At 41.9% G+C, this 15,990-nt stretch overlaps 1 protein-coding gene across 8 annotated transcripts in view; it reads left to right on the top strand.

Moving 5' to 3' along the window:
- Nucleotides 1–8,717, top strand: part of RAPGEF4 (Rap guanine nucleotide exchange factor 4) — a 263,351-nt gene extending 254,634 nt beyond the window's left edge. For all 8 annotated transcript variants that reach the window (XM_036319536.1, XM_036319537.1, XM_036319535.1 and 5 more), the window contains 2 exons: nt 3,632–3,686; nt 7,444–8,717. In XM_036319536.1, the coding sequence (XP_036175429.1) occupies nt 3,632–3,686; nt 7,444–7,571 (183 nt within the window). In that variant the 3' untranslated portion in view covers nt 7,572–8,717. The remainder of the gene's footprint in view (nt 1–3,631; nt 3,687–7,443) is intronic.
- Nucleotides 8,718–15,990: the final 7,273 nt, after the last annotated feature.

Here is a 15,990-nt window from a genome sequence, read left to right as displayed (position 1 = left end):
AGCCTCGGTCTTCTCAACCTCAGTTTCTGCCAAGCTGCACTGAGAGCACCAGTGAATTGCTCGGGGGCGTCAGTCTGCAGAAGGATAGAGAGACTAACTAGATGGCTTTCAGTGGAGATCGATGCAAGATCCTTTACTGTGGCCCAGGAAGTAAACTGCACAACTCCAGAGAAGCTGAGTCCCAACAGCAGCTCAATGCCATAGGAGGAGAGATTTAATTCACTGTGAGTTCACCAATGTCAGCAATGAGACTTCTTAAAAATTGTGGACTTCGATGTGTAGCTTTGTCTAGGGCAGGGGTGAGGAACCTTTTTTCTGGCAAGCGGCATTTGGGTATTTATAATATCATTTGAGGGTCATACAAAAATTATCAACTTAAAAAAATAAGCCTGCTATGTTTGGTCAAACATTTAATTAACTCACCCCGAATGCCTTGGCAGGGCCAGACCAGATGACATCGAGGGCCTTCTATGGCCCGTGGGCGGGACGTTCCCCACCCCGGTCTCGATCAAGGAAGGAAATAACTCTTCTGCACTCCGTGATCTGCTCAGTCTGAGGAGACCCACTGACACTGTCCAGGAGAGACCGGAAACTTTCTTATAAAAAGTCGTGGGAGAAATTGAGCCTATTTAGTCTGACCAGAAAAGATGTGAGGGTGGGGAGATGGCGGTGATAGCTGCCTTCAAGTATTTGAACAAGTATCCCATTCAAAATGAGCTAACCCTGTTGTTTGTTGTGGCTTCGGAGCTCAGAACTAGGAACAATGGGTGGAAAGCAAAGGGAGAAAAACTTTGACTCAATAAAGAAATTTCTAATAGGAAAGTGTAAGACGTAAAAGGGACTTTCCTCAGAGGGCAATGAGTTCCTCGTTGCTGGTTGCATTTAAACAGTGGGAAGCCCCTAGTAGTGGGCAAGTTATAAACCTCATTGCAAAACCAGATTTAGATTTCCCAATGAAACTGAAGTTACCTTTGAGTGCAATTATAAAGGATGTGTCAAAATTAAAACCATTGTTAAAATTAATCAAAGATTTAGAAAGGTAGAATGAACTCCAGAGCTGGAAATTACTGATTTAAACAATTGTTCTCACATTTTAAACTACATAATAAGCTAAAAATTACGAAGCTTCAGAGTATAGCTATAAAGAGTTGTCTCAAACTAAAGTCAGAATGAAATGTTTTAGCTTTCAAAACGAAAAAGCAGAACAATTACTCCCTACCGAATGGTATAGGAAGAGGTTTCTGACCCCAGCTAATTGTTTTATTTTTCCTCAGAGGGGCACCCTGGCAGCATCTCCTGGGGTTTTCAGTAATTACACTCCATTCAGTATCTGAAGAATTACAATAATTCTACATGGGATATACTGGTACCCTTCAGATGCAAAGTCTTTAGAGAAGCGAAAAAACAACTTAAAGTAAATTAGCAGGAAAATTATCCGAGTTACTGTTTATTTCAGGGCTCCATATATCAGAGGCTAATTATACATTGTATGCTACAGTTTCTTGGAGGTATCTGTCATGTATTTCTCATGCTGATCAACAGACGTGCTGGTTTTTAGGCTCCTTTAGAAAAGTGATGTCTGAACTTTTCCGATCACCTCTTTATTCAACGCAGATACATGTCACTGAATGCTTGCCAGTCCTTGAAGCTGGAGTTGTCCAGTGAAGTATAATGATTGTTCACATACGTATTTCTAAAGCTTTGACTCTGCCCTAACCAATTTTGCTCAGTGGGTAGAACATCGGCCCGTGGACTGAAGGGTCCAGGGTTCGATTGTAGTCAAGGGCAGGTACCTTGGTTGCAGGTTCCCCAGCCCTGATCGGGGTGCGTGCAAGAGGCAGCCAATTGATGTGTCTCTCTCATAGATGTTTCTCTCTGTCTCTCCCTCTCCCTTCCACTCTCTCTAAAAATCACTGAAAAAAATATCCTCAGGTGAGGATTAACAAAAATAAAATAAAATAAAATAAAATAAAATAAAATAAAATAAAAACTTTGACTCTTCTAGGAGTTTTTGTTCTGCCAAATAGGTTGCTTTTTTTTTTTTTAAAACACTACATAAGCTTCCTCAAAGTCATTTTCTATACTTTGGCAAGCCAAGGGTACATGAGACAAAACAGCAAGGAATGGCATTATACAGCCACTCAGGGATTAGAAAGTTTCATTTCTGGGCTGGAGCCTATCTTTACCCATTTTCTGCTAGTGTTAGAACACACCCGCCATCTCTGCAGGACCCCCGTTGGAGTCTGAGCAGCAAAGATGTTCTGAGACGGCACACGGAAACTGGGGGTCCCAGCTGCTATGAAAATACCATGAGCAACAAATGTATATCCGGGCTCAGAGATGGTGCTTAGGTCTCACTGATGTTTTCCTCATGTTTCTGTCCCTGCATTCCTTCCTCCCCCCAACCCCCACTCCTTTCTTCTCTTGTCTTTAACTAAGTTTAGTAAAGTACAAAAGATTTCCTACTAAGTCTTTTTTTAAAATATATTTTTATTCATTTCAGAGAGCAAGGGAGAGGGAGAGAGAGCTAGAAACATCAATGATGAGAGAGAATCAATGATGGGCTGCCTCCTGCACACCCCACACTGGGAATTGAGCCTGCAACTGGGGCATATGCCCTAATTGGGAATCAAATCATGACCTCCTAGTTCATTGGTTGGTGCTCAACCACTGAGCCATGCCGGCTGGGCCCTAATAAGTCTTTATGGCAACAAAATTTTACAAAGAAATTAAGGTTACTTAATGACAAGATTAACATAGGTTAAATAAATTATGATCCATCCATATGATTGAATACCTGCTTATTTTAAAAATGTTTTAAAATGCAATCAGTATCGAAAATAGTCACAGTGCCATGTGAAAAAATTCAAATTAAAAATACATATGACTTCAATTTTTTTTAAAAAAACTATGCTGTTATATATGTAGTTTTAAAGTATTAGAAACAAATATACCAAAATATTAATGAAGTTCCTCTGTGATGTGGTATTCTGAGTGGTTTTTACTTTGCTCTTAACATTTTCTGTATTTTTTTATTCTTTTAAATGTGCATATGTTAGTGTTATAGTCAGAAAGGAAGGAGGGAGGGAGATTAACATTAAAACACACACTTTTGCTGGAAATTAGAAAGGTCAGTAACATATAGGGTATAGAAAACTGAACCGGTAGAACGTTCTGACTATGACTGCTCAGTCAGTATGATCTAATGCCGCATTACTGAGTCCTCTTTACTCTGAGGAACTTGACAGGCTACACCTTCTCCACATCTAGGATAGTTACAAATTCTCCCACAAATTCAGACCACCCGAAGGTGAGAGTGAGTCCTCAGGAGTAAGAGTCTCTGGAACCACAGATTGCTTTTTGTGTCCTGAGGAACAGGCAAGCGATCGAGTGGAATTACACCACTGGTGTCCCTCACTTGAAAAATGCCTTGTACGCATGAGTGTAGGTGCCTCTTTCAAGTACTTAAACAGGTTCTACATCAGCCAGTTGCCGCCAGACGGTCAGCATCTCAGAACAGGCTGTTTCTCATGGGCCCAGGTATTGCTGAAATAAATAATGGTTTGTTTTCCTTTCTGGATTAGACACTAAGCTTACTTGCATTTCAGTCTTTTTTCTTTTTTCTTTTTAGCGCATGATTGCAAATACTGCCCGGACAGTGAGATACTGCAGAAGCCAACCTTTCAGTAAGTCCACTGTTGCAATATGGATCGATGGTGGTTGAGTCCTTTTTCCGTGAGCCTACGGAGACATCCGAGAAAAGTCTGGACAATATCTGATTGTCAGAGACACTTTGGAGCATGAAATCCACGAGATAGGAGGCTGAGTTTAAGGATTTTCTAGTTGTTAAACCAGAAAATAACCATAGAGATATTGTTTTACGAATGAGCTTAAAGAGAATTAACTTGCTCTTTCCAGTGTGGCTAGAGACAACGAAGGCATGATTGCCAGTGAATCCTGACTCAGACCAACTCTCTTCATGACTCCTCCCTGCTTGATGGCGAGAAACTCCCATCAAGTCCTGATGACTCAGTTCCGTCGTTTCTAAGCTGGGAGAGATAATGTTTATTATTTCTTGCGGTGTTGCAAGAATGCATTCATGCGGATAGCACATTCGTAAAAGGTTCCATTGCAGGAATTCATGTTATGTTTCTAGCATTCCCAGGGGAACGTAGGGCACTCTTCTTAGGTCTGAAGATGTAGCACAATACCTAGTATAACACAGTGCTTTCCTATAAAGCTATTAGTAATAACAAATAGCCATTTGAAACTGGAGTTAAGTTGCATCATAGCACAGGCTCAGCATGCCAGACCAGTGCTACTGTTTCCTCTGGGCTGGGACTTGGGGTCCGGGGTGGGGCATTGGCTCCCTAAGTGGCTGGGAGTGAGAAGGTGGCCCCTGTCAAGGTTTTCCTAGCTTCATCTATGAGTCACTTGAAGTCACTTGGCTCATTAAGTCAACACGATAACTTGACATAAACTGAGGCTACCAGTACCTTCCCCTCCAATTAACCTATGGCTAAGAGACGAAAAAGTCCTTGTTTTATTCCTCAGCGCTATCTTTGCTCTTAGCACAAGACTGGCCAAAGCAAGAGCTTGCTGACATGGGATGCCAGAATTGCTAAATTTTTCAATGTACAGCAGAAATAATCTAGGAAAAATCATCTCGACTTGGAGAGCAAGTAGGCCTTTAAAAAATTGATTCAAATGCTTGTGCCTTCTCGTCCTTCCTAAGTGAGAATAGTCTTGCACATCAGTCACTCCTATGTGAATTCTGCGAGTTGTCTCACAGCTCTTCATCTAGTAACTTGCTCTATGTATAAAGACATGGTCATAAAGCAGTTATACAAGTGAATATGAGAATATATATAAGTGATGCCAATCTACAACAAGGGTTTATAATCTAGAATCTGTGGCCCTTCTGGGGTCCAGGAAATTCCTGAAATTGTAAATATTCATAAAATTTTGTGTGGCTGAGAAGGTTCATAGCCTTGAAAAAGTTCTCAATGCGGTCTAAGAACCAAAGAACCATGATAAAATATGTTTTGTTCCATAAGCCTCTTGGGAAGTAAATCCCCATCTGCCTACATTTTCTCCTAGAGCTCTGGGGGAAATATATATATATATATATATACATCTCCAGTGCATTTGTTAAAGTTATCAGTAACTGATGGTAAACAACAGCTGCTCAGCTCTGAAGTCAACAATCTATAGATAAAGTATAGGAATAGATTCATAAACATTATGGGAATATGTACAGTGTAATTACAGTATATTGTACATGTGGAGTACACTGCCAATGAGAAGCGAGAAAACGAAACACTGGTATTATTTATATGTGATAATTATACTGATGAGTTTCTTCTTAGAGTGAGTGGGGGACTTTGTATCCTCTCTCTGCTTTTCTGTTCAGACCTGCAGCACTCCCCTGCGCCCCTCAGGCAGATGGCCTTCTAACTGTCTTTGGGAGTGGCATGAGCATCTGAGAAGAATACATGAACTGCAGAAGGCGGGCACTGTGGCAGAGAGTACACTAGTCTGAAGTCCAGACTCTGACTTGGCCACTTCTGGTGTCCCACTACTAGATAGGAGCCCCACACCAGTGATCTATGGGACAGAGGTGGCCCAAGGACCACAGCAGAATTGTTGGGTCTACACCAAGCATTTTTTAACCTTTTATTTTAAAACTAGAGGCCCAGTGCATGAAATTCATTCACAGAAGCGGGGGGCGGGGGAAGTCCCTCAGCCCAGCCTGAACCTTCTCACAGTCTGGGACCCCTCAGGGGCTGTCTGACTGCCAGCTTAGGCCTGATCCCCAGCAGTCAGACATCCCTCTCACAGTCCAGAGCTCTTGCAGTCTAGGACCCCTTGCTTCTTACTGCCCGCTTGCAGCCGAGGAGGGAGAGGCTCTGGCCACTGCAGCTGCGCTTGCCAGCCATGAGCCCGGCTTCTGGCAGAGCGGCGTTCCCCCTGTGGGAGAGCACTGACCACCAGGGGGCAGCTCCTGTGTTGAGTGTCTGCCCTGTGGTGGTCAGTGCACATCACAGTGATGAGTCGTTCTGCCAGTCATTCCACCATTCGGTCAATTTGCATATTAGGGTTTTATTTTATGGGATAATGTCACAGTTTAATAAGTGGGAGAATTCCCAGGGAAGACATTCAGATTTCTCATGTCTCTAGAAAAATAGGAAGATCTGGCAACTCAGGGTGCAGATGCAGAAGATAGGTCTGGAGGGGCCTGTGTCTCTAGTTCACCACTGTCCAAGTCAGCCTTCCTCACTCGTGTCTATGCCCTGCATAGAGTGGGGAGCATTTGATCCTTCTTTCAGCTGGGTTTAGGGAAACCAGTCAGTCACATAGCTCTGTTGCTCACATATTTGGGGAAATGAATGAGAATAGAACAGTAACTGAGATTTCAGAAGTTGCATCAGAGGATCAAAGGTCTAGCAGAAGGCATGACATCACCCCATGAGTTGTTTTTTCTGGATATGAAGAACTCTAAGAACAGACAACCTGTGCAGTTATGTTGTATACTAGAGGCCCGGTGCACGAAAATTAGTGCACTCGGGGGGTCCCAGCCTGTGCCCTCTCACAGTCCGGAACCCCTCGGGGGATGTCCACCTGCTGGTTTAGGCCTGCTCCCTAGGGGATTGGGCCTAAGCTGGCAGTCAGACATCCCTCTGGCAGCCCGGGAGCCCTCAGGGGATGTCTGACGGCTTAGGCCTGCACCCCAGGGGGAGCGGGCCTAAGCCACAGTCGGACATCCTTGCTGATGCCAAGGAGGTGGGAGAGGCTCCTGCCACTGCCGCTGCGCTTGCAGCCATCAGCACAGTGGGAGCCCACTGACCACCAGGGGGCAGCTCCTGTATTGAGCATCTGGCCCCTGGTGGTCAGTGCTTGTCATAGCAACCGATTGTTCCCTGTCATTCAGCCATTAGGGTCAATTTGCATATTACCCTTTTATTGTATAGGATTGTATGTAAGTAACAAAGAGAACTGGTGATAGTAATCTCACTTGGCTTGCTTCAGATCAGCCTGAGTTTTAAGTGCTTTTGTTAGAAGCTAATGAAAACTGCCTTTTGTCATTAGCCTGATTCAGAAGGGCCAGAGATCAGAGTCTGAAACAAAGGCAAGATGGTTTGGAGAAACAATTTTAATAAATAACCAGGGACTCTCAGGTGCTGCTTTCACTTATTTTTTAGTGCCTTTTTTTTTTTGACAACATGAGATGCAAAGGAAAATGATCAAAATATGTGATTCCAGGGAAGAAAGGGGTGAGAGGGAGGAGATGGACCATCCAAGTGGAAACATTTCAATGAATATGGCATTGTTGAAAGGTCTTGATGGAACCCAGCAATGTAAGATGAATGTAATAAGTAGCTGGAGAAAATAAAGTGTATCTTACATGCATACATTGTGCAATTCCAATTCTCTTTCCAACAGATCTTGACGCAGCTCAAGCTAATAAGAACCATCAGGATGTCCGGAGTTATGTACGGCAATTAAATGTGATTGACAACCAGAGAACTTTATCACAGATGTCACACCGGTTAGAGCCTCGTCGACCGTAGACATTTAAAGTGCCCAGAACAATGGTTTGCCTCCAGTCCACAGTCTTTCAAAAATGGCATTTATGCTACTACTGACTGTATTGTCACTAGAGAATGCTACAAAGCAAGCAAAAACACATCCTGAGACCTCTCAGGGCTGCATTCAGCTTACCAGCGTCATGACAAGAGAAGTTATTTTCATCAAGCTTGCACTCTCTAGCATAGGGATCCCCAGTTTGTAGTCACCCAATCTCATTTCCAGTCATGCCATCTTCTTTGCTAAAGCATAGAATAAGACCTACATGAGGGTTTGGTAGAAATACTACTGTCAAGAGAAATATCAAGTCTGACATTTTTTCTAAGAATGTTTGCAGCGTGAGATGTGCTACAAATGAGGTTTATTTGGATACACCAGTGGTCGTATAGTTTCATATTTTTTAACTCAACTTCTTGATTTGGAGCATGAGGATTTTGGAAGGTGTTGAGCAATTAATATAAATCCAAATTATAGTTTGTATTCTGCCATCTTCATAGTCTTACCTCTGAAGGACTTGAACCTGACCACATTCCTATAAAACATTATGACTCTTTATATAATTTAGGGAGGACCAGTCTGTAATTTCTGAATGATATAGAATAATATTTATGTTTACAATGTAACTTTTTTAAACTTTCAAATCAGGATTACATACATAAAAATTCCACTAAGAAACTCCAAGGTTCTTAAAATTTCCAGTGTTTAGATTTAAAAAAATAATAATACCATTTCAGAAGAGCACAATATGCACAAAAAATTTTTCAAAATTAAAATATTTTCCTGGGCATTAAAAAAATCTTTACTATTGGCTAATTATTGTTACTGATAAAAATACATATTTTCTGGATTTAAATGTTATTACAAATACCTTAATTTTCAGCAATTGTTTTGCACTTTCAAATAGATTGTATATAGTTCATTCAATTGATGGTATAGAGTTATTTATTTGCTACATGATAGATATTGTGCCAAATAATTACTTTTTATTTATTTTATTTAGTATGTAATTTTGGGTACATTTCTTCTTGTTTTCACAATTAAGCTACATTTTATGTGTAGGAATTGTATGTATGTATATCTTCTGTAAATAACAGCTAGTGGCTTCATTAAATACAATTGTTGACAAGAAATGGTTCTGTTCTCAATTCCTATAATATGGGAGGGGTAATTATTTGGTATAGTGAGGTCCTGAATTTTAAAATTCAAATAAAATTCACATACTATAAAAGTCACTCTTTTAATGGGTACAATTCAGTGGTGTTTGGTATATTCACAGGATTGTTCAACCATCATCCCATTATAACTCCAAAACATTCTCTTTATTCCTAAAAGAAACACATACCCATTAGTGGTCACTCCTTATTCTCCTCTCTTCCCAGTCTCTGGAAACCACTAATTTGCTTTTTGTCTATATGGATTTACCTATTTTGGACATTTTTTTAATAAATGGAATCATATGTGTAGCGTTTTGTGCCTGATTTCTTTTACTAAGCATAATGTTTTCAAGTTCACACGTGTTATTGCATGTGTAAGTACTTCATTATTTTTTATGGCTGAATAATATTCCATTGTATCGATATACCACATGCTATTTGTCCATTAGTCAGTGGACACTTGGGCTGTTCCCACTTTGGGGCTATTAGGAATACTGCTGGTATGAAGGGGCACTGAGTTTTAGAAATGCCTCTTAAGGAGCCTCCTACCATTTCTCAGTGGTTTAAGCACTTAGTAAATATTTGATTAAGAAATTTTCCAAAATTCTCTAAATTCCAGATGTCTCTATTTTTTAATATCAACATTTGCCAGAGTATGTTCCAAGCTATACTGATTTCACAAGTTCACATGCTTTTTTTTCTTTTTTAAAGAAGAGTGAAAGGGCATGTTTAATTTTTTATTTAGTTGTTTTAAAAATATATTTTATTGATTTTTTACAGAGAGGAAGGGAGAGGGATAGAGAGTTAGAAACATCAATGAGAGAGAAACATCAATCAGCTACCTTCTGTACACCCACCACTGGGGATGTGTCCGCAACCAAGGTACATGCCCTTGACCGGAATCGAACCTGGGACCCTTCAGTCTGCAGGCCAACACTCTACCCCCTGAGCCAAACCAGTTAGGGCTCACATGCTTTTTTTAAATCCAAAACAGACACACAACTGCAAAACAAAAAGCATAACCAAATGGTATCTTCAAATCAACGTGGGAACCACTGTGTAATATACCCCATTCTTAGAAATGATTCTTAATATTCATTAACATAGTAAAGGCTCTGAGAAGTCCTGTTGTAATCCTTTTTACCAGCCCACAGTCAAGCCCACTTTGAGAAATGCTACAACAGGCAAATGCCTTTCTGTGTCAATCACACAGCAGTTCAAGGGAGGTTCTTTGGGGAGGGATTTTGTTGCATGCAGTGTTATACGTCATATCAGAGTGGTGCACAATGCTTGGAATTTACTAGAGAAAAAATGAAAGTCATTGAGTAAATTTTCTTGAAGTCATTATTGTTCCGCATTTCACTGTCTCACAGACCTCAAAACCACCTGTAAGGTTTCCACTTACTTTTTTTTTCCTTTTCTAGATTATTTTTAAAGATGACAAATAATGCCAAAAGCCAATCCCTTGGGCATCCTTACTCTTGTTTTGTTCTTAGTTACTCCTACCATGCTTAAAGCTGATATCCAATGTCTGACAACTCCTTTCCTCCAATTCCATGGTGACTGACCCCTTATGGTCTTATTTTAATTTAGTTTCCACATTGTCCAAAATTAATACATATTCTTCCACGTATAGTCCCCTGGGTCTTCAAATGAGAATAACTATTGCCATACTTAAAAAAAGTAGGAGATTTTTTAATTATGTCTCACTTCTTTGAAAATGTATTAAACTCTATTATTCAGGGTAATGATGGCTAAGCAAAAGCATTCACATTCTAAAAACAGAGTAGTAGCCAAGCAACCCTTCTGGAAGCAGGAGCTGCAGTTAATATTTTCAACCTTGCAAACAAGCCAAAAGAAAATGAGGTGCCCACAGGGTCACCAGAAGGATAATGAGGTTTGCAGAAGACATGGAAAAGAAGAAAGCATGTTTTTACCAAAAGCGCCCGTAGGAAATTATACATTTAAGCGTTTAACACACCTGCTTAGCGAGGTCACTGGTACAGAGTACAGGAGTTAAGCTGTTCCAGCAATTTTTGAATACCGTGCAGGTTAAATAGACTTCTTCTGAATTCAATGGCATTTCCTCTGAAATATGGATGCAGATCAATGACTAACAGTGTGAGAAAATTCAAAGAAGTGTCATTCTGGTTTCAAATTGTACTTATAATTTCCTAAAATCAGCATAGAATTATACAGTATGTAAAAAATGAACTCTTACCTTCAATAGCTTTTTATTTTTTTTACTACTAATCTAAAAATGTTTTTTCTTTTCAGAATAATCTTAATTTTCTCTATGTGTCCTACACGTAGAGTGTGCTGTTAGATGAGCCTGTCACAGCATCCCCTGCCTTATAAAGGAGAAGAACCTTTAACTTAATTATTGTTTGTTATCTTTCTGTTCATTCATTCATTCATTCATTCATTAGCAAACACTGGTTAAGGAGCTTATTGAATGCCAGACCCTCTTTGAGCTCAGGATTCAATGGTGAGAAAAACTAAAGGGTTCCTGTTCTTCTGGAGCTTATCATCCTGTGGAAGAGACAGAAGATGAATCAAATAATCAAACAAAAAAATATAAAAACATTTCCAAGGAAGGATATGGTGTTGCGACAATATGTAGCCAGGGAATTGAACCTGATCTGAGGTGAGGAAATGTTTCCTGTGGAAGTGACATTTGACCTGAACTCTGAAGGATGAAAATGCTAACTCAGCAGAGGGAGGAGGAGAGAGTGTTCTAAGAGGAAATAACCTTGGCGGTGTGAAGTTCACGGTGGCAGAGCAGAGCGAGCTGGGTGAGCATGTTCCAAGCTGTGCCGGAGACCGAAGGCTGGCTCAGAGCAGGCAACATCTCGCAGACCTTTGTAAAGAGCTTCCTCTTTTCCCCAAGAGCTGTGCTGGGGGCAGGGGGTTGCATTTATAATGGTGGCCCTTGGAGGACAAGGTCATTGCTTTATTTTTGTTTTTTGTTTTTCTGCTTTTTCTAAATGGTGCATTTAAAAAAATGTTTACTTTTAATTATAGTTGCCATATAATATTTTATTAGTTTCAGGGCTACACCATAGTGATTCAGCATTTTTATATACTGACAAAGTGATCATCACAATAAGTCTAGTAGCCCTCTGTCACCGTCCGTAGTTAATATGATACAGCTGGCTCTGTTCCCCACGCTGCACCATGCATCCCTACGAAGGCCACTGCTTTATGACACCACCCGGCAGATGACTCATGGTGTCATCCCTAATTCCTTAATTCCTTTATTATGCAGGCTTAAAGGTCGGACAGAGAAAATTGTGGATAGTGGCGACTATTAAAAAACATACTAAAATACTAAAAGTGGTGCATCCAGATACATAGAATCAAACACCATCTCTCCCCGACTTAGTCCATGCTGTGCCACTTTAAAATGTTTTGCTATAGTAAAATATGCCTAACTTAATATTGACCGTTTTAACCATTCTGGGAGTGTATAATCCAGTGGCATAAAGTGTAATCACACCGTTGTGCAACCGTCACCACTCTCCCTTTCCACAATTTTTCATCTTCAACTTTCTGTTACACAGTGTCTCCCATTTCCGCTTCCCCCAGCCCCGGGGAACCACAATTCCACTTTCTATCTCTAGAATTTAGAGGTTACCTCATATAAGTGATATCTTACAATATTTGTCCCTTTGTTTCACTTTGTTTGGTGTGTGTTTTTTAATCCTCATCTGAAGATTATTTTTCTATTGATTTCTAGAGAGAGTGGAAGGGAGGGAGGAAGGGAGGTAGAGAGAGGAACATCAACATGGGAGAGACACATCATTGGTTTCCTCCTGCACACGCCCCAACTGGGGCTGAGGAACTTACAATGGAGATAGGTGCACATGAATGGGAATTGAATCTGTGACCTGTTGGTCCCGGCAGTGATGGCGAACCTTTTGAGCTCGGCGTGTCAGCATTTTCAAAAACCCTAACTTAACTCTGGTGCCGTGTCACATATAGAAATTTTTTGATATTTACAACAATAGTAAAACAAAGACTTATATTTTTTATATTTATTTTATATATTTAAATGCCATTTAACAAAGAAAAATCAAAAAAATGAGTTCGCGTGTCACCTCTGACACACGTGTCATAGGTTCGCCATCACTGCAAAACTGGCCAATGCTAAGTAATGTTTTTAAGGTTTATCCACATTGTAGCATTTGTCAGAATTTTCTTCCTTTTTAAGTTGAAAATGTATTGCTTTCATGCATATACCACATTTTGTTTATCTGTTCATCCATTGTTTAATTTGTTTCCAGCTTTGGCATTGTGAATGATGGTTCTATGAACATGGGTGTACAGATACCTATTCAAGTCCCGGCTTTCAATTCTTTGGATATGTATCTAGAAGTGGAATTGCCGAATCTTATGGTAATTCTATGTCTGATTTTTGGAGGGACTGCCATACTGTCTTTCACAGTTGCGACACCATTTTATGGGCTACATATGACATTGACCAGTGATGGTGAACCTTTTGAGCTCGGCGTGTCAGCATTTTCAAAAACCCTAACTTAACTCTGGTGCCGTGTCACATATAGAAATTTTTTGATATTTGCAACCATAGTAAAACAAAGGTTTATATTTTTGATATTTATTTTATATACTTAAATGCCATTTAACAAAGAAACATCAACCAAAAAATGAGTTTGCATGTCACCTCTGACACGCATGTCATAGGTTCGCCATCACTGACATAGACCATGCTTACCTATCTCCTTGGAGACAGGGTGCCAGTGTATGGCATGGCTGCTGGGGAAGGCAGCAACTAGGGGCCCAGGCTCAGTGAGTAGACGTCCAAGCATGGAGCAGAAAGTTTTCTTTTGTCACTGTGCCCTCTTGTAAGTCATGATAGCTCACCAGGCAGTCACAGCCCCAGAGTCTTGGTCTGTCCTGGCTGCTCTGTGGGTATCAAACTCCTGTTGCCTGCTGCCGGAGACTTACGGATGGGAGACCCGGAGGAAATGTTACTAATCCCAAGAGAACGGTGGCGTGGGAATGGCAAAGTGCCTGCCTTGCCTTGCTCCGGCTCCTTTGCCTGTGCTTATCCAGCAGTTAGGGAAGGTCAAGGATGATGCAACAGGAAGCCAGAATCTTTTGTTCTTGAGCAATTTAAATTTGGAAAGATTGGGGCCAAAGCTGTGCTATAAAGGGAAGTGAGCACAGACTCGTGGCTGCTGACCTGGGAGCACCTACAGACTTGAGGTCTAAGGAGAGACTGGAGCCAGGATATCTGAGAGGCGCCCAATTCTCAATAGTCTCCTTCCGCCAGCACCTGCAGGAAGGGCTCACACCCTCCCTAGGCAGGGAGAGTCCAGAGGAGTGGGATCCCGCAATAGGAGGACCAACACGAGAGAATAATTGGAGCAAAAGTTGGCATAAAAGTCTTTAAAACAGGTTTTTGCAGCCCCTGAGAATAAAGGTGGCTTGGGAGATCCTCCTGAGGTGCCCAGCCACTTACCTGGAGGCATGTGGCAAGTGACTGGTGTGATAACAGCATGGACCTGGCAGGAATGGAGGAGAATGGATGGTTCCAGCGCGAGTCCTAAACTTCAAAGGCAGAGGGACAGATCCTAATGGTTCAGTCTCCCCAGTGAGGAGAAGGGCTCAAGGTGAGTAGACACAGCAGCGCTGGGGATAGACAGGTCCGGCACCTGGCCAGGAGCAGCAGCTTGAGAAGGATGCAGAAAAGATGGTTGGATAAACCATACCAGTAAGCGTGTCGGTGGCTGTGTGTGTTAGACAGCACGATAGAAGATATATGCGTTATTTATAGGGGCTGAAAGGCCCCAAATCTGCAGTGGAGACCAGCAGGTTGGAGACACTGGAGAATCCCCTTCTGCTTGAGGAAGTCTGTCTTTTTGTTCTATTCAAGTCCTCAACTGATTTGATGAGGCCCTCCCAATACCTTAGAGCCGTGGTTGGCAAACTGTGGCTCGCGAGCCACATGCGGCTCTTTGGCCCCTTGAGTGTGGCTCTTCCTAAGCCTTAGGAGTACCCTAATTAAGTTAATAACAATGTACCTATCTATATAGTTTAAGTTTAAAAAATTTGACTCTCAAATTTCAATCGTTGTACTGTTGATATTTGGCTCTGTTGACTACTGAGTTTGCTGACCACTGGCCTAGGGCAATCTGCTCACTCAAACTTCACCAATTTAAATGTTAGTCCCATCCAAAACACCCTCCAAGTCAGCACAGAAAATGATGCCGCTAATCGGGGCCAGCCTTGGTGGATCAGGGCTGGGCTCAGCCGCGCATCTGCGGTCAGCGGGGAGAGGGTGGAATGGTCCATCTCTGCTCCACATGTCTTTCATCTCCCAGCAGCTAGCATGGGCTTTCTCACTTGTGAGCTGTGAAGGTTTCACAGGGAGCGAGCCCTTGAGGCCCAGGCTCAGAGCAGATGTGCCATCGCTTCGGCAGCACTCTGCTGGCCAAAGTGGGTCAAGAGGCCAGCCAAGATTCAAAGGGTGGAGAAATCATTGTGTCTCTTGATGTGCAGAGCTTCAGCGTCACGTGACCAAGACTATGTACTCAGGGAAAGGAAAAGTACTGCCACGTTTGCAAACAGCCTAGGAGTGACAGTAGCACAGAACGTGAGTGCCTGCAAGGTACGCTGCTCTTGTTTGGGGCGAGTTGGGGGTCCCTGGTATTACCAGGTGTTTGAAATGCTTCTCCAGGGTGAATCAAGTAGCACTTGAGGAAGTAACATGGATTGGCAGAAAGATAATGAGCTTTAAGATCAGACAGATCTAGGTAGGACTTGGTCAGGGACACCCCACTCTGTACAGGACCTTCACATGTGTTAGGAAAAAGGCAACCTTTCCCTCCAGCTGGCACTGCCCCCCTGGAGGGCTCCCCCTCAACCAGGCTTCCTCATGTGTGTACACAGTGGTTGGTACACAACCTGCACCAATGTGTGGTAGCCCTCAGCTGTCAACACTGGCCAGTGTACTTCACCTCTGAGTTTCCATTAACACTTCTGCTGATGGGAATCACAGTACTTCCGTCCCAAAGGCTGTGTGAGGATTCAATAAGTTAAGGTGCCGAGCATACTCAGTGCTTGGTGAGCCAGATATATCAATATCTTCTATGAGAGGCCACAGTGAAGAGTACATTAGAACATTCAAGGATGCCCGAGAGTCTCCGGCCAAAAAAATTATGAAAGGATGGAGAAGGAAAGAAACATATGGTGGATTTGAATCATTGAAATTTATTTGGAATGA

Source organism: Myotis myotis, unplaced genomic scaffold (genome assembly GCF_014108235.1).
Source record: "Myotis myotis isolate mMyoMyo1 unplaced genomic scaffold, mMyoMyo1.p scaffold_m19_p_8, whole genome shotgun sequence".
Taxonomy (NCBI): domain Eukaryota; kingdom Metazoa; phylum Chordata; class Mammalia; order Chiroptera; family Vespertilionidae; genus Myotis; species Myotis myotis.
This window is presented reverse-complemented; position numbering and strand designations above follow the sequence as displayed.